Here is a 26,855-nt window from a genome sequence, read left to right on the forward strand (position 1 = left end):
CCACACAGCAAATTAGTGACAGAGTTTGAAAATACCTACCATTTCAGGGGTTCCCATCTGTGAAAGAAACAAACTTCCATTTTCATAACAACCTTGAGAACTAAAGAAATGAATTTGCTTCAAATTGGACAGAGTAAGGAATAGGTCTTTTCTGACAGGAGAAGCTGTTGTTACCTTTCAGTCAAGGTAAAAATAGTTGCCATAGACAAATATTTGTATGTATTTGTCTATCATTGCATTACTTTGGCTAAATGTCAGGGGATCGTGCAAGGCCTCAGGACTCATTGAACTAGAAGAAAAAACGAACAACCCACTAGATTCGGATATAATTAAAATAATTTTGTATTAGGAACTTAAAAAATATTCTGCCTGGACTTCTATGACTGCCTTTCACAGTCAAACTCAAAGCATAGCCCCCCGCAAATCACCATTTGCTTGTCAAAGCAAGTTATTGACTCTCAAAATTGAAACGCCTTGCTGAAACATTTTAGGCCCAGATTAATTAGCCTGTTAATATCAGGCCATAATATCAAGTATTATTTCAAAGATCAGATACTAAGCATGTAAACGGATTTGTGGTCAACAGCTGGTGTGTTTTTTAAATAAACTTCTATATACTTCATGGAAGGTCAACAGAGAATGAATCCTGAATTTGCATATTGAGTCATTTATAATGAGACAGTTCTACATTTCAGATTCCCCAGTGTGTCTCGTTTTTCAACATCAAAGACTTCTATTCCAAGTGCTATTATGTCGTCTCATTTGAATATTTTTGCCAAGAATACTTTCTTTTTAAATGGGAAAGAAAGCTGTCGTGGAATAAATGGAAGGGCTGAAAAATGCACAGCTGCAGGGCTGTCCCACCCAGCATCTCCGTATTCACTGGAACATTAGAAACAGAATATTTAAGAACTGAGAGCTTTCATATCAGGTTTTATTTAGCTTCCGCTCAACTAATTACAGTTCACCTTGGAAAATTTCGTAAAATTTTAAAAGACAACTAGTTGTTTGGTTTAAATATGGACAGACACAGGATTTTCTACTAGAAAAATTCTATATCTCATTAGTGATGTGCTTTCTCATAAAATGGAACAGACCTGCTTTCTATTGAGGAAATGTGGGATATGGCACTATTTTGTAATTTCTGGTAAAAAAAAAAATGTTTCTGCCATGCTAAAAAATACCTGTTTCCTTCTGTTCTCCTTTTTTTTCCCCCTGCATATCCTTCTCCTTCCACTGAGAACATGAAGTGGCTTATGAATATAACAATAAAAAATAGAAAAAGACAGGTAAATCGTTTTTTGGGGAGATTCTGATCTGTTGTCACCTGGAGAGGACAGGTGTATTGCTTGACTGATTAGCCTAAATCAGTTTTTGTGTAAACTGATTTGAACAGGTTGCTGAGGGCAGGTTTGAGGGCCAAGGGCATTGCAGTGTTCTCCACAATAGCTCCTTCCAGAAGTGGAAGGATGGGGGTTTCCGGGTACCTCACATCTTAGAGCCCCTCACACATTACCATATCAGACACTATAAGAACCTGATGAGTAGATACAATGATTACAAATTATGGGGAACCAGATCCTTCAAAGCATAGTGGAAGGAATCATACCTCCAGATATTTGCTTTTTTTTTTTTTTTTTAAAAAAAGATCTTTTTAGTTTTTATAAATAAAGGGTCAGGAAACGGTGGATATGCAGATCATAGACTCCTTCAAAGCTATTAAAAAATAAAACATAAATATGAGCTTCCTGCATCCAGATGAAATTGGGAAACCCAGTCAATTATATAACTCACATCTGTAAGGATCAAGAATGCTAAATTCTAGTAAACATAATAAAATAATATGGAACTTAATTTGGAATTTCTGGATGTATCTTCACAAATGGGTCATGAGATGTTGGCTTTAACAGTTTCTTACAATAGAGATAATTGTCTTAACAGTGTGACTTCAGGCTTCTTACTGAGGAAAATCCCATTTGGATAAATTTGAGAAATCCTCATGCACTCAATATTTCTTGGTATACCTGCGCCAAGCCAGGCTGTGTGCCAAGGGCTGGGGACACAGATGACTAAGAGCCGGGGATACTGCAACAATGAGAGTGGGCACAGGTGCCCCTGTCCAGGGAGTTCAGGAGGGCTTCCCAGAGGAGAAGGAATTGGAAGAGGCAGAGATGGAGAAGGGCAGCTAGCTCGCCCCAAGAGCTGGTCTTGGAGGTGATCCATTAGGAACACGGCTGCTGAAATGCTGGGTGCACAGAACACTGAGCTGCCCATCATCTCCCTCTCTCTGAGCTTGGCCCCAGTTCGGAGGCGATTCCTCCTGAAGAAACGGGTTGCTGCATCTGAAGCAGAAAGGAAGAAAGCTGGTGGGACCTGACCTCTCGTCTTCCAGGACTCGACAAGCCTTCCTGAGCCAGGCACTTTTTTCTATGACTAGTGTGACCAAATGTGCCCGTTTACACCTGCTGTTCCAGGATTATTACTGATAATGCCTCTTTTCACTCTCACTCAAAATGTCCTGGTTTGGGGGTGGGGGTGGGGATTATCCAATAACCCTACCCTTGACCCCATTAAAGCTTCATGACAATCTTCAAAAAACAACACAAACAAAACAAAACAAAAAAACAAAGAAAGAAATAATAGTCTTGAAAAAAGGGAAGAAAAGTTTAGCTTAACATATCAACCTCTTTGCTCTATGCAGAAAGGAAATACTTTAAAAATGGAATATGATAGATTTTCCCTCATGCAAGTCACCACCTGAGAGTAGGTCAGGCCCTAAAGGGAAGACATACCGGCGTTCTAGGAGACTCTGATGCACTTTAGAAGTTACAACAAACTTGCTTACTAATGAAGATCAGAGTCCTCTTCATTCTTGCCAAATGATACACTAAACTGAAAAGGTTTAAAAGTTTATTTTTAAAACTAGTATCTATGAGCCATGTGCCAGGCATTTTGTTAAATACTTTACATACACTCGATCATTTGATCTTGACAACAGCTGCTTTATTACAGATGAGGAAATTAGGACACAGATTGGCTGAATGGTTATCTCGCCCAGGACAACAGAGCTGTATACTAAGAGCTGCGATTTGAACACAAGTACTTTAATTTCTGAGGTCATGTTCCTTCCATGATGCTGCCTAATGTCTCTTTAAAGTTCTTATTATCATCTGTATTCTCTCTTGAGGTCTTTGTATGTGATCCAAGGAAGCGGCTGGCTGAGGCTGAAAGGGTTCTGTGTCAATGTGGAGCAGGGAGAAGCCGACTGACTCCCTGGAGTACAAGCCACCACCCAGTGGCACAGACTACCCAACAAAGGCACACGAAACTTCATTGTGGATGGATCCAGGTCCCATCAGATTGCTCAGAGAGCAAAGAAAAGTGGTTTTCTCATTAGACCCCAGATTCTTAGCCTTTTGTGCCAAATAAGAATACCTAGTAATCCAAAATAGCATTTTGATGAAACACCTAATTAAATGCCTGTTTCTAATAACAATGTAGTGATGCATTTTAACTCCAATTATTTTTTTTTAATGATGCCCTATTTAGAATGTTATATCATTTGTATTTTCAGGATTTATTTTCATCATTAATCTGTTAACATACAGGATAGGAAACAAAAATAGCTTTCCTATTGAATACTAATGTGTCAGCAATTTGGAAAGATTCCCTATTGCTAAGTTCAAAGCATCTTATTAATGTATTATATAACTTCCATTTAGAGACGTTACATATTCTTCAGTGATTATAATAAACCTGGGGATTGAGTAAATAAACAGAGGAAAAAAATATATAAGCGTGCAAGCAATGTATGTAAGGGTGCTTAGCAGTGTGTGATACACAGTAAGTGCCCGAATAGTAGGTGCTATTATTTTGAAATTCATTTAAATAAATCATGGTTTCTTCTCCAATTTATATTGGCCAAAATAGGTCATATTTTAAACATAAGACTATGTTAAAATAATCTATTTAAGTGTATTCTAAGTTGGTAGAGATGAGTCATCTAAGTTCATTAAGTCAAAGAAAAACTTACTCATCTCAGGACAACATATACAATGATGCTGGGTTTTCAAAGATGAAACCCTGACTCATTAGCATCAATTACATTCACAACACTGCATTTATTAAAAGATGGGGATGCAGAGAGTACAGTTATCTATTTTTGGAAAGTTTCCAGCAACCAAGGTTAAAATAATTTAATGTTTCTTCTTAAACTCATTAAAATAACTAGAAAAACACTTTCCTGAGCATCCTGATTAATCAAGGTTTGACTATACTTGAAGGTTTCTTTCATGGCTTTCGGTTCTTCAAAGCTTATTGCAAATTCTTTTTTTTTTAAATTGGTAGGGGATAGGAGGTGAGAAGATAGGAAAAATTTTAAAATAGATTATTCTAAAATGTTCTGGAGCATCTTAAGGCTCTAAAATAAAACACCAATTGCTCTTAATTCTCTTAAATATATATAGGTGTGTGTTTGTGAGTATATATATATTTTAATAGATAGAACCATAGACTACCAAGTCTACTTATATAAAAATTATGATGTGATTGGCACATTCCACATGAACTATTAAAAGGAGGGCTTTGTTAGGACTGAATTAGTAAGAGTGGTTAACAGGCCTCATTGACTTAATTTGCATAAATTTTCTAATTTAGCAACCTGGAGACAAATAATCGTCAGAGGTCTCTTGCCCATTTCACATAGGTGGTTTTGCTTGGATGATAGCAAATCAGTTATTTGATTCCATCAAGTCAGGCAAGGTACTAAACCAATTATTCAAAAGAAAAACAATTAACAAAGGGAAAAAAAAAAGGGTAGGGTATGAGTTGATCAACTCATCTGACTCCTAAATAGGCCGCAATAAAGTTGTGGTTGAAGCAGATATTACAAATTCAATCTCCATTTTTAATAAACTTTTAAAAGATTTTTCAAAATTTACCATATTTTTACAGTCTTGTAATTTACATCCAATTACACAATTTACTATTCATAAGGACTCAACAGAACAAACACTACATCAAGGCATTACCTGGGGGCACAAATGCCATTTTAAAGAGGAATGGAAGCTTTCCAGAGATGACGCATCTTCTGGGGCATATCACCAGCATTTCTCACTCTCTCTCCTCCAGGCGACTGGCAAGGTTGCACTTCCCTGCCTCCCTGGAAACCAGGAGTGGCCATGTGACTGGTTTTGAATGCTGGTTGTGGGCAGCCGGACATGTGCCGCTGCCAGCTGGAGCTAGTATGAGTCTCTCCAGGGTCCCCTTCTTTCTGCTGTGGTGACGACTGTGTTGCAGATGGTGGAGGCTCTACAGGTGGGGTCCCTGGCTGATGATGATAGGAGCAGTCGTCCTGCCACCCTGGATAGCATGGAGCAGGAGTGCGAAATAACCTGTGTGATGTTAAGTCACTGAAGTTACCAAGGCATCATCAAACCTGTCCTCATATACCTTCCTTTCTTGGAAGAGACCAAGTCCAGGTACAGAGATGAAATGTACTGGGTGGCACAGTAAAATTTATTTGTCTTTATCATTTACATGGAGAAATTAAACACACAAAAGAATAAATACTGTCAAGACGGCCCTATGTAGCTTAGGAAATGACTGGTCCCAATTCAATCATACAAATGTTCATCCAGCTTAGAAATGAGTTTCTTTTTAACGGTTTTAATCTTTTTTTCCCCAGTCCCCAAGACTTGTACAGTTGAGTAGAAATGTTTTTGCTATTTTGTTATCATCAGGCACATGATGTTTACCAATTCCCAGGAAATAAAGGAAAACAAAAAAAAAAAGTCCTGTGACAATAGAGCACATTGCCATAGAACCAAATTTGAGAAGCTTATTACAGTTTGATACAGTTTAGTTTTCAGACCTATGCATGAAATATGAAACAATATTAATAAACTACATTTGTCTTCAGATTTAATTTCTTTTTAGGTAATTACCACACTATTTTTGGTGCCAAGGTTCCATTGAATTCTTTGGTTTTAAACAATGTAGCTCTATTTACCTAAATACATATAGTTCTATTTGCACCAAACATCAAAAATGAAAAAAAAATTAGATAAAATTTCAATTATTGCTTCAGTACAAAAAATGCCTGTTCCAGTCGGGTGCTATTGCTACTATTGCTTTGTTTCTATTGGAAAACTATCCTGGAAGTCAAGGACTGTACTAGTTCCTGGCTGAAAGTGTAATGTGGTTATTCATTGTCAGCTATTAATATGTCCCCTTCCTTCACCAAAGCTACCCTGATCTTGTCCTTAAAAAGGAAAACAAAGTGAGATAGCATAAATAAATAAGTTGACCTAAGGGGATACAATAAATAAACTACTACATAGGGATGAAGAGTAACAGAAAGCCTTTGGTACTGTACAATTAAACCATAGCTTTGGATTTTCAAGGTTTTTGGATACAGCCTTCATTTTATAATCTAGTTGACAACTGACAGGTAAAGAGAATACGTTCTGCTGTTTTCATTTCATTTTAAAAATGAAAATATAGAGACTACAGCTATAAATTCTGCCTTTTGGGAATTCACCTGGGTATGTACCATCAATTTCTGACTTTTGCCCAGTTGTACAGCTGAAATCTTAGGGATTAAGAAACAAAACAAACATGATATTCCTTCAATTCTTAGTGGTTCTTGGTCTCCAGAATAGCTATACAGATAAAAAAAAAAATCAGAGAAGAAATTAGACTCAAAAGTTTTGCTGTCTTCTTTTTTTTGCATCCATTGCATCCAGAATGGGTTGTCTTTTCGCAGTGTATCTTTGACGAAGCTCTTCTATTTCTCGTTCCATCATAGGGTCCAACGCTTTTAACCGCATCTGTAGTTCTTCTAAACTTAGATTTTTTAACTGGAGATAGAAAAAAAAAAAATGAAAATATAGTGGAATTATCTACATTATAAAGTCTAGTAAGTTTTACCATGAATATTTCAGCAAATGTTTTACATCATCTTTGAAATAAGGTTCAAAAATTTAATATAGGAATTCTTTCACTGAAGTACCCAGAAGCCACATCTTGCAAGAACCTCAAGTGATCTGCAACATGACAATCAGAAACTTTGCTTTTAGGAAAGAGCAAATGAGAAAAATAAGCTGAAGAAACGTATTTGTTGAAAAAAGGCAAAAAAGACAAACCCAGAACCACAACAAACCAGCTTTCAGGCTATGTTCTGGATACATTCACTCTAACCTTTTCCAATATTAGCACTGCAGCTATAGAGTGCTCCAATAATTATAGACACATGCAGAGCGCACCCAAGAATGTGATAAGATCTAATACAGGTTAAATTAATCATTCTATCTTGCATTTTACCAAATGGTTAAATTTTAAGATCTCAGTTAATCTGAAAATTCAATTAACCAGAATGTTTTACCCCAAGCATTTAGATAAATTAGGGTTCTTAATTTATGATGCAAAATTTCCAAAACCTGATACAAACAAGCCTATGTAAGGTCTGATGTGGGTTGGGCCAATTTGAAAATGAAGTGCCTGTCAACTTGTCATTGTATACATTATAGTCAGACCCCACTGATTATGCTGGCTTCTGGAGACAACAAGGACACATCCTTTACTGGTTTTCTGTGTAACGCTAAGAGAGAAGCCTCATGTTGTGTGTAGGGGGGGACAAAGTCTGTTCTGCTATATAATAGGATCCATGGCACCCTGAGTGTCTCTGTATTTATTTACATGGAAAACCAGTGTGATATGGATTATCTCATGAGAAACATATTTTAAGGATGTCAACTGAGGGCTTATGATATGCCCTGAAATACATATCTTAATACCCTGGGTTTTTATCTTATTAACATTAAAAAAATCGAAAATTGTTTCCTGTAAAAATTGAGCATTAAAGCAATGATGGTAGGCAGCTGGTTAAAAAAAAATCTATTAAATCCTAATGATTTACAGGATGTTTTTAAATATCAGCATCTTGCTAGGTACTGTAGGCAAAGCAAGCAGTACTAAATTGTTTCCTTGCTCTTAAGAAACTTACAAATTAGTTGGAAGGATAACATTAGCAACTATAAACATTTAGGGACTGATGCAAGACTCTGTACAATTAAGCCCTATATTGTGTGGTACAGATTATAGTGAGAAATTCTTAAATCAAGATCATGAATAAGCTTCTCATGTGCAAAATTCTGCCTGATCATGGTCACATTCTCCTGAAGAGAGTCTGTTGTTTTTGTTTTATTTATTTTATTTTTGTTTGTTTTTGTTTTCATTTTTTTTTTCAAATTTATTTGCAATAGTACTTAAAAATGGAGTTGTTGCTATTTGAATTTTTTAATTAAATTCAGTTTTATTGAGATATATTCACATACCATACAGTCATCCATGGTATACAATCAACTGTTCACAGTACCATCATCTAGTTGTGCATTCATCACCCCAATCTATTTTTGAACATTTTCCTTACATAAGAAAGAATGAGAGTAAGAATAAAAAATAAACATAAAAGTAAAAAAGAACACCCAAACCACTCCCCCATCCCACCCAATTTTTCATTTAGTTTTTGTCTCCATTTTTCTACTCATCCATCCATACATTGGATAAAGGGAGTGTGATCCACAAAGTTTTCACAATCACACTGTCACCCCTTGTAAGCTATGTTGTTACATAATCGTCTTCAATAGTCACAGCTACTGGGTTGGAGTGTGATATTATCAGTTATTTACTTCTAGCTATTCCAATACATTAAAACCTAAAAATGTTATCTATATAGTGCATTAAGAATGCCCACCAGAGTGACCTCTCAACTCCATTTGAAATCTCTCAGCCACTGAAACTTTATTTTGCTTCATTTCGCATCCCCTTTTTGGTCAAGAAGATGTTCTCAATACCACAATGCTGGGTCCAGATTCATCCCTGGGAGTCATATCCTGCATGGCCAGGGAGATTTACACCCCTGGGAGTCAGGTCCCACGTAGGGGGGAGGGCAGTGAGTTCACCTGCCGAGGTGGCTTAGCTAGAGAGAGAGGCCACATCCGAGCAACAAAGAGGCACTCAGGGGGAGACTCTTAGGCACAATTACAAGCAGGTTTAGCCTCTCCTTTGCAGTAATAAGCTTCATAAGGGCAATCCCCAAGATAGAAGCCTCAGCATACCAAGCCGTTAGTCTTCAATGTTTGTGAGAACATGAGCAACAATCCAGGTGAGGAAGTCCAACACTGCTGCATTTTCCCCCAGCTCCTCAGGGGGGCCCTGCATACATATTTTTATTCTCTGCCCAAATTACTTTGGGATGTGTCACTATTTCACTGTAACCTATAGAAACCTACCATATCTCACTTCCTATTCAAAGTTCCATGTAATTGTGGTGTTTGAACAAACTGACTGTGGAAGTTTTATTGTATAGAAAATATAGATACTGCACCAAATAAACATCTCTTCTCTTGGTCTCACATGGAAGTTGAAGTTTTAACACACAGTCAGTTTCAACCTTTCCCCTTTGGCCTGATTTGTTGTAGTCTTAACCAGATCTGCTTCATTCATATCTCTAATTGAAGTCTAGGATCTTTTTCAGCCTTTTTTTTTTTTTCAACAGTTGCTGTATGCGCTAATACTGACATTCAGATCTGCCGAGCTCTAGCTGAGTTTCAGGTGTCACACAGATACTCAGTGTTCCAGAGACCAATCAGGTTATATACACAAAGGGATCATCTCAGAGTTTGGAGACAGCCATTACAATTCAGGAATAGATTTGACCGTTGTAAGAGCTTACAATCTAGGGACCATTACAACAATCATTCCCTGTTAGGCTGCACTCTAAGATTCAATTCCGAGTTTACACATTGTAGTTAGTCCATATCGGTGAGGCACTATAGTGTTTGTGTTTGTTTCTGGCGTACTTCACTCAACATGCTGTCTACAGGATCCATTCACCTCTATGGGAGTCTCACAGCTTCACTCCTTCTCGGAGTTGCTCAATATTTCATTGTATGCATACACCACAGTTCACCATTCTGTTCATCAGTCCATGTACCCTTAGGCCACCTCCACCCACTGCAAATCATGAATACTGCCTCCATAAACACCAATGTGCAAATGTCCATTCATGTCTCTCCTCTCAGATCTTCTAAGAACACACCCATAATGAGGCTGGAGGACCTTATGGCCCCCACATAGTTAGCTTCTTGTGGAACCACCACACTGACCTTCAGAAAGCTACAGCTTCTGCCTTCTCATCAACAGTAAATAGGAACATCCCTCCCTCCATGTTTTCTGTTTTATTTGTTTTTTAAACAGATTCCCAAGAAAAGGAAAGGAGACTCTACATAAATTTCACAGGAACTCAGGGAGAGACGAGAATCCCTTCAGGGAGCAGGGACTGTGCTTCCAGAGAGGAAGGCACCTCAAAGCAGTGAGCAAGGTCACCCCAAGGAAGAGGCCCTTGCATGTTAAGGAAGAAGGACTAACACTAGAGAATGAAGGGCTCAGAGTAGGACTGTGTGTGTGTGTGTGTGTCGGGGGGTGGGGACAGGAAGTAAGGCTGGAGAGGCCTGATGGGGCCCCGAAAGCCAGGCAAAGCAGGGTTTAGACTTCAGCCATGATCAATTCTGGAGCAGGAAAATTACGTAAGAGTAATCCAGAACTTGATTTTAAAGTGATAAAACTTGCACCTTATTTCTTGTTTTAAGATGGTAATTATCTTTAGAGTTATTTTATGAGACAAGCCAGAAAACACTCTCATCACTTTACAGTCACAATCTCAATTTTTACCAAAAATGGCACTCCTCAGCTTGATCATCCACTTTACTCACCATACCTGGCCCTAAGTGACTCCTGCTTCCAAAAATCAAATCTACTGTCAACAGAAAAAGATTTGTCACCTCTGAGAATACTGATAAGAATGAATCACAGGCTCTGAAGGAAATTCAAAAGAATTCCAGAAATATGTTGAGGAATGGCAGGAAAGAGTGTACAGATTCCCAGGACGCTGACTATGAAGACAAATATCCGTCATTTTGGTGTACAAGAAGCTCTGGTAGGTGTAAAATCTGCCCTGTTATTTTTTAGTCACACATGAAAAAAAGAAGTTAGCCTATTATATTATTATAAATGTTTACATATCATATATAGTCTTATATTATCTGTTAGTCCTTCTTCACTAATTTTTAATCTAAGTATTAATCACGCATCTGTTATATGCTCAGTACTGTTCAGATCACTGTGGGGATAAAGAATAAGCTAGCATGGAACCTCCAAACTTTCTGAGCTGTATAAACAGGGGCTGGTGGGTAGAAGGCCAGTGGAACCCATCTGGAGTCCAGTCCCTTTCCCTGAGAAAGATCTGCTCAGCGGTCACAGAGGATGCAATTCCACTTCTGCATTCATCACGGCCTCTTCTCTATTTCAGCCCATGTTAATCATTCCCATCTCTGAATTGCTATATAACCTTTATAATTTAAATCACATAATTTAGTATGTGATTATGCAAGAATGTATTATCTTATAATTGAATTTTTGGCATGAATTTCATGCTCCCACTCCAGAGATTCCAAAAAAATATTTAGAGAATATGTACATGCCTAGGAACTATTTAACTATACTGCTAAATAGCTTGGCATGAAGGGAGGTATTTAGATAGAAATACAGAAAATGACTCAAAGGAATGGGTTACTTTAAGATGAGGGGAAATAACACCAGACAAAGCAAACAATTATAATTACTTTAAAATTTTTATGTTAAGATATTCTCGTAAATAACTTGTACCACCCTATCTGGGGCAAACTGCCAATAGTTTATAAATATTATATTACAGTAATGGATTAAATTCAGGGAAAGCAGCTACTTAGAAGAAAAATTTCCTCCTTTGATAGACCTTTATATTTTCAATAAGTAAAATTTGTGAAGGTCTGTGATGTTGAGGAACCAGTATTTGGCATCATGAGGGAATTAGGTGTTTTGCATAAGGGAATTCATGAAGTACCTAAATCACAGTTCTTTCAATGCTAAAACTATTTCAACCATTTTGAGTGGAAAATCTTTATAAAATATTTTACAGACCATGCTGTCTTCTAAAGCGGACAATGTAGGAACTAAAGAAAACTTTCCTTGGTGGTGAGTCATCATTAATATCTATTACTAATCTGTGCTGCATATTAATTTTGTTTCTTCATCTTGACTTTTTATCTTAATTTGAGGGGAAGTAGCAGCTCCTTTTCATGGCTATCATTGGGCAAATACCCTTCTATCATTACTCAATCTCTGCTAATCTATTGGGATTCAGGAAAGCAATTAAACAATCTTATAAGGCATGGAGTTAAGAATAAATAGGTTCCAAGTGACAGCCTAAGGCTGTTTTAAGCAAGTGCATGGCTTTAGTGCTGAAGCTTGTTGTAGCTATTTCTACTGTTTGCATTTAAAAAAATAAATCCAATTTCAGATGTGCGGCTTTGTAAGGCTGCGGTTAGGACTTCTGCCTAAGCTACATATATAGCCATCTTTTAGGTTGGCTGCTGGAGAACTACAGAGCATACCACCACGCAGTCATGTATTAAAATACTATTGAGATTGTCTATGGACCAAGCACTGTAGATACAGAGATAAATAAAACACTCTTCTTCCTCACAAAGAGTTTACAGTCTAGTGGGTATGAAAGGTCCATGCACATCTAACAGGGTGAAGGATGAATAAGCTAAGAAGAAGGGGAATAGGAGAGGGGAAAAGGGTAATGACATGAGCAGAAACATACAAAGCACACAGATGGATGGCATCTTTGGAGATGTCTGGCAGACTGCTGGGCTGCAAAGGATCCAGTGGGGTGAAGGATTAGGAGGTGAGGCAGGAGAGGACATGGTGAGAATGCTAAGGGCCTTGAGTATGTTGCTACAAATTTTCTGTAAATTTTGAGCATAATTGGTAACATGATTAGCCATGAGATTTAGAAAAATATCTCTTATAGCAGGTTTGAAAATGGATTGCCATGGAAAAAAAATGGAGGCAGGAGACCCATCAGCTTAGTGAGAGGGTGAGCTTGAACCAGGACAATGGAAGTAAGAGGTTGAGGAGAGAGGAAGAATTGGAGAGATCTGAAAGTAGCATTAACAGGGATTTCTTTTGTTGACTAATTATAAAGGGTCAGGAAGACAGAAGGGTTAAGGACTATTCTGGCTTCAAGACTCGGTAATGGGTAGATATTGATTAATAAAGGAAGGCAGTTAATGGAATTGGTTTTAGTCTTGTTGAGTTTAAGATATAAAGCAAGACATCAAGGTCAAGACATTAGATATGTGTTGTAATTTGAGGTACTGGAGCTCAGGAGAGAATATCAAGCTAAAGATACAGATTTAGGGAATCATAAGCATTCAGTCTGTAAGTGAAGCCTTTGACAGGGATAAGATCACACCGGGAAAAAAGGTTTTCTTCCTGATTTTACAATACATTTACGGTATTCAATAGAACACAATTCCCAAACCTTTGCATTTGTAGTTAGAGGCTCTGCTCACTTTAATAGAACGGTAATAATGGTAGGTTTCTAAATACCTCTAGATTATAGTATTGTATAAACTAAACAAAAAAAAATGTGAAGTTAACTGGCAGAATTTTTCATTTTTTATACAGTAGGTATAATTTATAGATATAAACTTTTGGCTGGGTTTTGATTTCTGATAAAGTCCTAATAATATACATTTAGCATTCTGTGTTTCTCTAGCTATCAAGCCTCCCACAGGCAGGAAAATGGTTTTGGGAGAGAAACATGGCAGAGACAGCTTTTCTCAATTTCTTGGAAAACAGTACTGCTCAATGGTTTAATAGCTAAACAGATTCACAAACCAGATAAAATTTTATAGAGGCTCATACTGACAAAAAGGGTCCTAAAATATCATACAATCCATTAAAACCCATTTAACATGCTGATCCAAATTAAAAGTTTTGTGCTATTAAGGATAATATTAGAAAGAAAATTTGAGCCTCCGGAATTAGTGACAAAAGTTTCCTTCATCAAAATCAGCTATATTGGTTTCCTGAAAACCTGTAAAAAGGAAGGGAAATCACTTCAGAATTGTTATGTTCATGGATCACCAGAGATTGTGGTATATCAACTTGAAATCATGTATTTTTAATATAGGCAAGAAATGTTACTTATGAACCATCTCTCTACCATACATGAAACACAAAGTAGCTGCACATGTGCTAGATTACTAATTTCAAATGAAATGCATAGGTAAACTAGAGTTGGAGTATCTTGACTTTGATCTTCATCTGTCAGAGTTTATTATTCAGTAAGCCAAGTCAGTAAACAGAGGGATTTTAGAATAAGCATACACTGCAAATAAATAAAGAAAAATGAGTAACTCATCTGGAAATGACTATTATATGTTTTAGGCTAATTCTATTTAATAAAATTTAGTTTTGAATGCAATGGTAAAACAGAACTTGCACAACTAAGAATGGTTCAAAAATCTTCAAGCTTAACTACATCAAAGTAGATTGTGGTTTTAAAATCTTTACAAATATTAAGGACACGTACTTGATTAAGTGAATAAATTAACTGAAGTGTGTAGTAAGAGGAAGAACTTGAATGCAAAGATAGTGGAAGCAAAACTTTGAAAAGACATAGTCAAAGTAAAAGAGATGAGTTTTGGAACAGTATTGCTTTATCAACTGGGGCTTTTTTTCCTATTTACAAGAAATTTCACTTTTCCTGGACATTTGAAATGACAAATACCAGGGAGCACAACACATTAATAAAGGTAGAAAATAGAATCAATTTCCATACAAGATTTAAACTGAGTAAGGTGAAATTGTGTAGGCCTGAAAAAAACACATTTTGAGATCTAGGATTGTTAAAAACCATTGTATGTGACTAAATTAAGCTATTTATTTAACAGAAGCATAAACTATAAAGTTAGGTTATGAGATACACCTTCCTGGAATCTCAGTGCAAAAGAGAACCTTAGCATGATATACTCTAAGTTCCACATTTTAGACGAGGAAATGAGTTAGCTTACTAAAGGTTATACTGCTGGTTAATGGCAGAGAGATCTCTTTCTGATCAATACTTTTTTCCCATTATGCTATATTGATTATTGGAATTCAATTACTATATTGTGTTAACAAGTTTTGAGGGTAAAATCCTACATTTACCTTTTCAATTTCCATTCTTTACTTATATGTGTGCATGCTTCTTCTTTTCCCTCTACCTTCTCATCCTAACCAGGTTTTGTTACTAGTAAAACACTAGCAGTTGGGGCAAGAAAAATGGCAACTTTATAAGCTTTCTATAATACACTGCAAGGCTCTGCATTAGATTTGATCCTCAATGAAGCCAAGTTCATGATATAGGAAGTTTTATAAAAGGGTGTGGAATCTCAGGAACATGACTCTTCTCCTGTCTGGTTCAGAAGGAAAACAAGACCCACCTTCCAGTTTGACTCTTATAAAATCTTTGGGGAGGGGGGAGGGTGGTATTTACAATATTCTCAAAGTATCCATTTCTGACTCATTCGAGTTCATGATTCAAACTGACAAAGTTTTGTACTTCTTTCATTAAAATCTAACAGATTTTCTCAGGCGGTTTTCAAGTAGGAGAGGAAAGGGGACAGGAAGGCAAAAGGGAATGGAAACATGGTAACTGATTTCTATCAGAGGACAAACATACTCTAATTCTGCATGTTCAAATACTTAAGTAATAGTCTAATACGAAACTTCATTGGAAACTTGGTCATGCCCCCAAATAGTAAAAGTTATTTGGATAGAAATCCAAAGTGACCAAGTTTGTTATTCTTAATAATGTACTGCCAGAGAGTTCAAAATGTTAAGTCACCACCAATGTGGTGTGCTGCCGAGGAGCTCCCAGGGTCTTCCCTGAGCTGAACTGGAAATGGTTTTTAGGTATTCAGTTAGGAAGGCCACAGTGAATAGAAATGCTGCACATGATTACTGCACTGCATCCAGGAGGTAAGAAGATTATACATCAATATCCAAAAATATTACATCTCTGTATCCTAAAAAATAAAAAAAAAAGAAAATCTAAGTAAAAGAACTATATAATTTAACAACTCATTTATTAGATCTTGCATAACACAGCAGCACAAAGAATTCAGTGACATAAGGTAAGACGGAAACAAGTTTGAATCAACCTCACTGGTAATTCTGATAGTTCAAACTTTTAATAATTAGAATTATTCTGAATTCTACGAAAAGTATTGAAAGGCCGCTTATTACTGATCAGAAAGAAGAGTTGCCAGTAAAATTAGAACTTATCTTTAAGTTTACAAGTATACAGGTTTACAAGTTTTCAAGAATACTATAAAACCTAAAATAACACATTCAAGTGTTAAGGAATTACTTTTTAGGATATTTCATGTTTAGGGGAAAATACATTTTTAAATATTATTTTCTGTTTTGTCAAAATCTCTGATGTACAGAGCTTTTTAAAATAACTTTTAATCTAAAAAAACAGGAGAAACAGATAGGCTTATGAAGTTTTAAAATGTGTAAAGGTGACATTTTCAGATTTAATGAGACCACAAGGTGCTGGTATGATCAGTCTGTCAAAAAAAACGAGATACCACCACAATGAGGCAAATGATCTTATATGTTTATGTTAACATATTTAGTCAAGTAGTCGACCAAGAAGATTCTGTACAAGGTTTGCTATATTTACTGGGAAAACAAACTCTTCCTAGCAACATGTTTAAATAAATCTCACAGATGCTACAGACCTTATTAGTGGCCTGTGATTAAAAAAATATGGATTGCTAATACTGAATCCTGACTCATCTATTTTCCCATCTGCTAACAATTCTTACAATATGAACTATCAACAGAATGGCTAACAACAATAATTTTCTATGGCAATGTTGATGCTGAATTGCCTACAGCATTTTCTAAGATTTACCAGTGTATGCCTCAGACTGTCTTGAACTGTTTGTGGCCTGGAGCATCACACTCCCTTTTCCCCTAATATTCCATTTTAGCTCTAATTTTTACTGTGTTGAGCAGAATCTGGTTTGGTTTCACAAAACACTGTTCATGGAGGCTGCCTCACTCATTTTACTAACAACGAGAGCAGGAAACACACCAAAATACCAGCAAAAATCCAGTCAAGTCCATTGACTAGTTAATATATAAAAAACCAGGTTAGGTGTCTTCTGCCAGTAAAACCAAGCAACAGGAATATTAGGTACTACTTAAAGTTTAAAAAAAAATAAAAATTTGATAATATTAAGGCATTTTCCAGATTTCATTTCTGGCACTGAGAAGAATACAATAAAAGAGCTTTCAAGACAATCCAAACTACCATGAAAACTGTTTAAAAAATACCCCTACACATACATTTATAAAACATACATTTGCAAAAATAATTAAGAAAATGATCATTCCAGGTACTTGACACAGTGTAAGAAGAAAAGCTGAGTTCCTCACTGTATAACCCTTATAAAATGTGCTCTTAAAAGTTGCATAAACATCAAATCTACTGGCAGAGTCCTCTTTCCCAAACACACATTATTTAACTATCTGGATGGAGGATTAGGTGGAACTGTATTCTGAGCTGAGAGTCCATGTTTTCAGCTGACTGAGTGAATGACTATAAATATTCTGCGAGTGCAACTGGAAACTGGTGAAGCATTCTATTCTGGCTGTTTACACCTCAGAGCATATAGAGAAAACTTAAGACATTTAAATTTCATTTAGATTTCTCCAAAAGAAAAGGGATTACTATCCCATTTCTTGTGGATATCAATAGACATTATCCTAAGTCCTGTGCACAAAGCTATTTGATCCTAGAAATCATCTTATAAGATAGCTATTACCAACCCTGTTTCACAGGTGAGGACACTCAGAAGGACGAAGTGACCTACTCCAGGCCACACAGCTAAAGGTGCTCATGCAGGGACTCAGACAACATCAGATCCACTAACTTAGTTTCGATTGGAGCCTTGGGAGAGCTGTTTCTGGGGTTTCCCAAGAAATTCAAAAGCGCCTCCAAATCCAGTTACCGCATGGAACAATTTCGAACAGGTTGTTTAGAGATTAAAAATAGGGAAGCATTCCTGGGGGGAAAAAAAAAGTCCCCTCTCTCCTCCCAGATTGTGCCTAGTGAAGTATTACTAGATAGTAATGAATTTTAGCCATAACTGGCATTCTGAACCAAGTGTACATATTTTTTAAGCATTTTTTCTATTAAACCAGCTCTACAGTAAAATAAACACATTTCTACATCTCTCTTTAGGATTTATGCCATAATTTTATCAAGAAAAAAAGATAAACCCTGACAAAACCAACAAGACAGGTCTCCTTCCCATACAAGCGAGACTTTCCCAGTGTCTATTCAGACTGTACCATAGTTGGTTTGGTGCTTGCTGGTTAACTTGGATCTAGCAGATGAGTTACAAGCCAATGAGCATTACTACAATTATCTTCTGGAGAAATATGAGCTTAAAAGTTTCCTGGCCATTTAAAAAGAAATGATGAAATTTTAGTTGCATTCCTCAATAGCAGTTGAATATCCATTCCTTTTATGCTTCTCAGTTGCTACTAAGCAATTTTTCCTGCTAAAAATATCAGGAAGAAAATTAATTCATGCACTTCTCTGCTATACTGTAAGTAGCTCTAAAATTCTAGGCCCAGGACAATTAACTCTGAGCAACCTGAACCCAACAAGTAATCAAATCTTTTAGGAGACAGATGAAAAAGTTCTATTAGCTTTGATTGATGTCTTAATCTCAGTAATTTTCATTAACACTTTGTTTGAATATTTTAAAACATTGATAAACCATAAATGAGGGATTAACAAATTAAGTGACTCAATTCCTTTATATATTTCAATTAAAAAATTAACTGTATGATTAATATTGGTTATGGAAACAAGAAAGATAAAACACACACACACCTTAAAATACATCTGTAACTAGCTTATTGGGCAGCCAAACTTCTGTGGAGCTGTTATATAAACTTAAAATAGCTTGATTTTTCTCCATCCACTTTTCCTGCCGTGCTATGCCAATTTCCCTGACACATCCCTTAAGAAATCTTAGGCAGGTCTCAATGATTTCTGGTCACTTTTAATTATTGAAAGTCCAGACCAATTATAAATTTTTATCTCACATTAAATATAAATCTTGTCCTTCCCCTCAATATGCACTTTGCAGACCTGTGGTGGAGGAAGGATGATGTCTGGTTCTGGATATGTTCTCCCCATCTCTTTTCAAGACCTAACTCCTCCAGTGTTTGGAGCTGGCAAGGAGATGTGGGATCTTATTATGCAACTGGAAAATCATCAGTTGGGGAGAGATTTCCCTGGTATTGCTCTGGTTTGGTTGATTTTGGGTAGTTCATACTCAGAAGGGCTGTTGTGTGTGTGTGTGTGTGTGTGTGTGTGTGTGTGTGTGTGTGTGTGTGTGTGTGTGTGTGTGTGTGTGTGTGTGTGTGTGTGTGTGTGTATTTCTTGCTGTAGAGGCCAGTATTACTCTGGCACCTACTTCTCTTGGACAGGTATGGTCCAATATCTCCTTCTCTGGGCGGGGTATTGTCTCATCTGGCCTGGCAGCTGCCTGGGCAGCAGTATTATTTCTGACTTCCTCTTACAGAGCTGTAGAGACTGCGGAGGTCCTTCTCACACTCCCCAGGGGACACCAGAACCCAAGGCAGGAGACAGGTCTCTCTGTCTCTTCTTTGCCAGCACATTCCACCATTATCCTTATCCTGCTGGTGTTGGTTGCTACATACAGAAGCCTCCTACCTACAGAAATCTTTGGGAGAGAAGGAGGCATTAGTCTCTATATTGGTATATCCTCCAAACACTCAGAAACTTGCTCACTGAACTCTGCTCTAGTGGCAGCTTCAGTGGGTCTGAAGGTTCAAACAGCTCAGCAAGCAACTGGCTGGGGTACCAGATGCCAGTCTTCCTTTCTACCAGTCTCTGTGAATGGGTCTCTTCAAGACCCCTCATTTGACTTCAATCAGGGTGAGAGGAGAGCTACTTTCTTCGCCTGCCACTAGACTGTAAATTCCATAAGGATAAGATAAATAGGATAGGATAAATAGGATAAGCATAGGTAAATAGCTGCATCCCAGTACTTAGAACAGGGCCTGGCACATAGTAGGTACTTAATAAATATTCACTGAATGAATGAAAAACGGTTGGGCTCTTAGTAATCCTTGAAAGAAGTATCTGGTTTCAAATGTTGGTGGCTCTCATTAGAATGTGGGGAACTCAACACCTGCTGTCTTTATCTGTGGACTCTAGTGTCAATTCTGTGGCAACAGAAAAAGTCCCTCTAAACATCCTAGCATAGTACACATGTGTGTGCGTGTGTGTATGTGGCATCAAGTAGGAGCATCCGCAATTGAAACAAACCAAAAAGAGTATCTGAGAGAATCAGGGCATCTTCCAGAATATTTCATTTATTTCATTAAAGGATAATTTCATGCTCCATTATATGTTTATTCTGCATGTCCGATAATAACTTATTCTGATCTCTTCTCATCCTTTTCTTTAAAAAATGGCATCTGTCAAAAAAAATATTCAAAATTATAATAAATGCCACAGTTTACTCCTTGGGCAAACATGAATGGAATAAAGTGCTCTGGGAGGGCAAAATTCTTACTGATATCACTGAGTACAAACATTTATGCAATTTTCAACTGCAGTGACATCACATTACTAAAGACAATTTAAATTATGACAGTCATAAAGATGTTAAAAATTTACTTTGCCAAATTTACTTTGTTTAATCTATAAAAATAGTTTAAAAATAAAATAATTACAGGTCAGCTGAAAATCACAAATCATGAAACTCTGATTGTAAAACAATATCTATGTTTTAATAATGAAGCAACACCTGGAAATAAACAGGATTCCTGATACTTTTGTTTTTTTTTTTGTTTTTTTTTAATCTTCATTTTATTGAGATATATTCACATACCACGCAGTCATACAAAACAAATCGTACTTTCGATTGTTTACAGTAACATTACATAGTGGTACATTCATCACCCAAATCAATCCCTGACACCTTCATTAGCACACACACACAAATAACAAGAATAATAATTAGAGTGAAAAAGAGCAATTGAAGTAAAAAAGAACACTGGGTACCTTTGTCTGTTTGTTTCCTTCCCCTATTTTTCTACTCATCCATCCATAAGCTAGACAAAGTGGAGTGTGGTCCTTATGGTTTTCCCAATCCCATTGTCACCCCTCATAAGCTACATTTTTATACAACTGTCTTCGAGATTCATGGGTTCTGGGTTGTAGTTTGATAGTTTCAGGTATCCACCACCAGCTACCCCAATTCTTTAGAACCTAAAAAGGGTTGTCTAAAGTGTGCGTAAGAGTGCCCACCAGAGTGACCTCTCGGCTCCTTTTGGAATCTCTCTGCCACTGAAGCTTATTTCATTTCCTTTCACATCCCCCTTTTGGTCAAGAAGATGTTCTCCGTCCCACGATGCCAGGTCTACATTCCTCCCCGGGAGTCATATTCCACGTTGCCAGGGAGATTCACTCCCCTGGGTGTCAGATCCCGCGTAGCGGGGAGGGCAGTGATTTCACCTGCCATGTTGGCTTAGCTAGAGAGAGAGGGCCACATCTGAGAAACAAAGAGGCATTCAGGAGGAGGCTCTTAGGCACAACCATAGGGAGGCCTAGCCTGTTTTGAGTCATCTAAATCTGTAGTTCTTTTAAAACATCATAGAATAAACAAAAAAAACCCATCACAGAACAGAATCATGATCTGATAGCTATTTTTAAACATGAACTCAAAATATAACAAAAATATTAAAAAAAAAAAGACCAATCAATTTTAGTCAAAGTTCTTTATCTTCACTTGTCAGATGAGCCCTAAAAAGTAAAAATTACCAAAAAGGAAACACTTTAGGTATTAATTTTAGAATGGAACAACTTGTGGATGAAATAATACTTGTAGTTTCCTATCTATTAAAGGACAAATGTACAAATTCAATTAAGACCCCATGAAGAGATACAGGAACTAAAGAAGGAGAGAGAGAGAGAGAGAGAGAGAGAGAGAGAGAGAGAGAGAGAGAGAGAGAGAGAGGAGGAGAAAAGGATAGGAAGGTTCTTATGAAAATGTATAAAAAATAAAATCCATGCCTGCTTTAATAATATGCAAACGTAAAAACAAAAATAAAAATTAGCTAATTATTAACTTGAAAATGTCTCATGGAGGAGGCATCAACTTTCAAACATAAGCATTTCAAACTGAACTTTCTTGTTTTGAGAAGAGGACAATAGTGTTTGTAGGTTATGTCATCATCTTAGACTGGGAAACTAGTTTGTATAAATCACTGAAAATAAAGATGAAAAATAATATACCAATATCATTTGCAAACCAAATAACTTACAGTAAAAATTTATCACAAAGTAAAATTTTACACTTAGCTGACTACAGTAAATGAATGTTCCATAAAGACTCTGTTTTGAGGGGAAGGAGGGAAGGAGCTGAGAATGGTACCAAATTAATTTTTAAAAAACTGTTTTAGGGATCAACCATTTAATGGAGAATCTGGCAACCAAATTTTATCTCTAATAACATCTTGTAAAGTCCGTGTGTTCCCAGATGTTCCCAGAACCTGTTTTCAGCACTGTGGCTGGACTAAGCTTCCACCTCTCCCAGAGGCAGCAGGCTTTTGGCTTGATCTTTCCTTGACCCAGACACCAGCTGTCAGAGTGGCCTTGGGACTAATGTGGACATGGAGGCAGAAGCAGAGAACTGAGGTTGGGGTATTTCACAAAGAATGGTTGATTTCACTTTGATCTAGTGAGAAGTCAGGAGATAGTGGAAACTTGGGGATCAGGATTTGAGCTCTGGTTTGAATAATATACACTAATATGAAGTAGTTTTGCTAGCAAATCTTTACATTTTATTTTTCAGGATGAAATTTCAGCTCAGACTTTTAAAAACAGTCCATTTAAATAAGGATGAAAGGAAAAATGCATCTTTAATTACTGACCGAATGAAAGACATACTTTTGGTTTACCACCTGTGGAAAAAGTAACAAAAAAAACCTCTCTGGCTTTTAAACTCAATGTTGTATTGAGGGACTTTTCATAAGATATTGTTAGTAAGTGATTAACATACACTGTATATTGCTATTCAAAGAGTAGCTTATCCACTGGATAATTATTTTGAAATTATTTTGTATTAGCATACAATAGCAGGCAATTCCCAATCCTGAATAAATGACCCAATAGACCAGTGCCTGGTACCTGGTAACAAAAGACATCAGAGTTCTCCAAAGCACTTTTAAACAAGAATATTGTGAGTGATATTTCCTTAGCCTTACTAGATTCAGAGTGAAGATAAAATATTGGGAAGGATGAAATAATTTTGAAAATTACCACATGCAAAGAATTAACTTCAAACTGCTTCAAATACTGCAAGCTTGTACATACAACATTGCCCATTTCTGGATATCCATGATCTACCACAGTTGTTCTAACCTAAGTTTCACTGGAAATATCCATTTGAATGGAGCTCTTTCTGCTACAGTTCTTTTTGCTAGAGCACAGAGTACATGATTTTCTGTGTCACCCCCAGCTCTGATGCCACCAACCCACCCAACTCTTTTAATCACCCCCTGTGAGAATCAGGAATGGTCTTGATAGTTATTTTCTTCTCACAGGTATGTTTGTAACTGAGAAGTTAGGATTTAAGAAATGATTATGACTGCTGAATCAATATATACAAATTAATTTTTACTTTCTAGTGTATTAGAATAGTTGGAAGGAAATGCCTGAAATTGCTGAACTATAACACAGTTGCCTTGATCTTTGATAATGATTATAAAACTACATAGAATTTATCTTGTGAACTTGTCGACTGTAAAAACCTTGCCACTTGTACCCCTTTATCTGTTTTTTTTTTTCAACTTTAGAGTCTTACAATCACAAAGCAACCCCCTAAAGCTAATGAAGGAACTTGAGTCAGCTGAGAACTAACCACTGACTTGTTCTTGTAGTGGTTAGCTCAGTTCTAGCATAGCTCCATTCCGTTTGTAAATTGTTTCTGCTTATACTTGTTACTGAGATGGTAACAGCTCCATCTCTGCTTGTTTCTACTTCCACTTATTACAGGAATGGTAACAACTCCATTTCCCCTTGTTTTAATCCATAAAAACCTTGAACTCCTTAGACTCGGGGAGACAGATTTTTAGGCTGATAGGCTGTCTTATCTCCTGCTTTGCGCCTAGTAATAAACTCTCTCTCTCTTTGAAGTCCTGGTGTCTTGGGAATTGGTCATTTGAGTGCACCGGGCAAAGAATCCACCACTTTTGTCTGGTATCATGTTCACTGCTTTATTCCACAGTTTTCACTATGAGGCCTTTTAAGTAGACCACCCTCACTCTCACTGCCCACTTTTATTGTCAGAACAGCCAGCTGTGCAAGACCATGCTGTCAAAAGAAGGGAGAGAGTATTTTTAAACACTAAGGCAGTTGTAGAAAATTTTGTTAGCTATCTCCTAATTTTTAAATAATTTTTCAATTGCCAGAAATTGTTTTTCATTGCCGTTTAATTAATACCATTTGGAATTCTACGAACTAAAATTAAAGAGGGCATATTTCTCACTAGTCAGTTCTGTTAGGTGACAGCTGTAGGAACTTCCCACCCCCCACAAATCTCTGTTCCGAATTAAAAAAAAAAAAAAGACACTTGATTCTTAAGAGGTAGTAGGGTTCTTAACCTTGCAGAGTGACCAAGTGTTGATAATTAGTAACTATTTTGTAAAACTTGTTTAAAGCCCGTTAAGAAATTAACTTATAGAATACCTGAGAGATAGCGGCAAAAGTGAAACCAATAGAATAGAATAAAATTAAATCATTCTAAGTTAACTGTTATGTAACCAAAGTGGCTTCTCAATGGGTAGGCTTCTTTTGTAAAGAGTCGGGGGTAAAGCTGAACAGCTGATTGGCTCAGGGAGTGTAATGGTCTGTAAAGGATAGGAAGAGGCTTCCAACTTGATCCTTGGTCCTTGAGAAGTCAGGAAGATCAGCCACTATCAGATCAATGGTATTTGGGACCAAAAAAGAAGAGGCCACTGAGCTCCAGGGAAACAATTAATGGCAGTTCCTGAATCCCTCTCACTAGGGCAAGACCTCAACCTCTAAGGGAGGGCTAGGCAGCTAGCTATCCAGCACCCTCTGGTGGCCGGATTTGGCACCGCAGATTTTTTTTCCCTTTTTTAAGAACAGAGATTTGCTTTCCATTTTTTAGCACAGTATATTTTAAAACCTTTTCTAGTCAAGGAAGGAATCACTAATAGCAACTGGGCCATGCTTAGGTTGGAAACTACTTATTAGGTTTAAATTTGGCACCCAAACAAGTAAGCTATTATAGTAACTCCACAAGAGAAAATGTTCCTTTGAATGTGTTTTAAATCCAATGGGCGAAGCTACCTAAATGAAAAAATCTGGTCAGTACTTAGCTATTTAAAATTTAATTATTTTCAGGTACTTAACTTACAGGAAATGTTCTTTTGTATTACATTAATATTTCTATAAATATACACAGAATATGTAACAGGTGCTTACCATTGTCAGGCACTATGCTAAGTGCTATCTCATTTAATAGGCAACAATCCTATGAACTAGTACTATTAACACTACTATTTTACAGATATTAAACTTTCCAAGGCACTGAGAGTTTCAACAACTTACTTAAGGCATTTAGCTAACAAATGGTATAGCTAGGTTTTGAATCCAAGACAAACTTATTTTAGAGCTAGCACTTTTAAGAGCAACCCCTATGTGCGGACTGGGGTACTTGTGCATACTTGTGTGTCGGTGCCAATCTGTTGGATGGCAGCCTGAAAGACTAGACTAGCAGACTCTTCTCTGCTCACCCTACCCCTCCAGAACTTGCCCTACAGGCAGATGCAGCTTGGAGACAGCTAAAGCAGTGTAATCCAAGCAGCCTGTGGCAAAAATAAATAAATAAATAAAATTTTAAATAGAGGAATTCCTAAGGCCAGGAGTGAATGCGCAGAATAAGATGCAGGCTCAGAAAAGATGGAGAAGACCCCACACTTTTGCCTCGAGCTAACTGTCCTGATAGGAGGGCTAAACTCTAAAGGAAATCACCAGCCAATGTAGAGTCCATTTGTGAACTCTGACAAGTATTTTTTTGCTTTGTTTTCTCTGTTTTTGTTAAATCCTGGCATTCAAGGAAACTCTGTCATATCACTAACTGTTTACAAATTTACGGTATAGACAGACCAGGGACTAAATCCCAGAATTCACACATTAAAATATTAAAATGTACAGTATGCAACAAAAGATTAAAGACAATGAGATAGGTAATGATGGACCATTCAAGGGAACAAGATAAAAATTTAGAAAATATCAATGAAAAAGACAAGACTTTGGACATACTGGATAAAGACTTTGAAAAAATCATCTTCAGTTTGCTCAAGGAGATAAAGGAAAACACAGAGAACTACAGGATATTAGGGAAATGACAAATGGATAATATGAGAATCTCAATAAAGAGAAAGAAACTTTAAAAAGGAACTAAACAGAAATACTAGAGTTGAAGACCACAATAACTGAAATGAAAAATTCCCTAGAGGGTTTCAATGGAAGATTGGAGCTTAGTAGAAGAAAGAATCATCAGTGAACTTGAAGACAAGATAACTAAAATGATTCAGGCTGAGGAACAGAAATTAAAAATAATGAAGAAAAGTGAACAGAGCCTAAGAGACCTATGGGACACCATCAAGTGTTTCAATCTATGTATCATGGGAGACATGATAAGAGAAGAGACAGAAGGAGAAGAGAGAAAGGTGCAGAAGGAATATTCAAAGAAATAATGAGAGAAAACTTTTCAAACTTGGTTAAGACATGAATATGGACATCCAAGAAGCCCAAAGTACTC

The 26,855-nt window shown here is 36.9% G+C and overlaps 1 protein-coding gene across 1 annotated transcript in view; it reads right to left on the reverse strand.

The window, feature by feature from the left end:
• Nucleotides 1-2,941: 2,941 nt before the first annotated feature.
• The window catches only part of STK3 (serine/threonine kinase 3), a 344,700-nt gene continuing 320,786 nt past the window's right edge, over nucleotides 2,942-26,855 (reverse strand). The window contains exon 11 of the mRNA XM_037802741.1: nucleotides 2,942-6,860. Within this exon, the coding sequence (XP_037658669.1) occupies nucleotides 6,702-6,860 (159 nt within the window). The 3' untranslated portion in view covers nucleotides 2,942-6,701. The remainder of the gene's footprint in view (nucleotides 6,861-26,855) is intronic.

Source organism: Choloepus didactylus, chromosome 14, assembly GCF_015220235.1.
Source record: "Choloepus didactylus isolate mChoDid1 chromosome 14, mChoDid1.pri, whole genome shotgun sequence".
Lineage (NCBI taxonomy): Eukaryota > Metazoa > Chordata > Mammalia > Pilosa > Megalonychidae > Choloepus > Choloepus didactylus.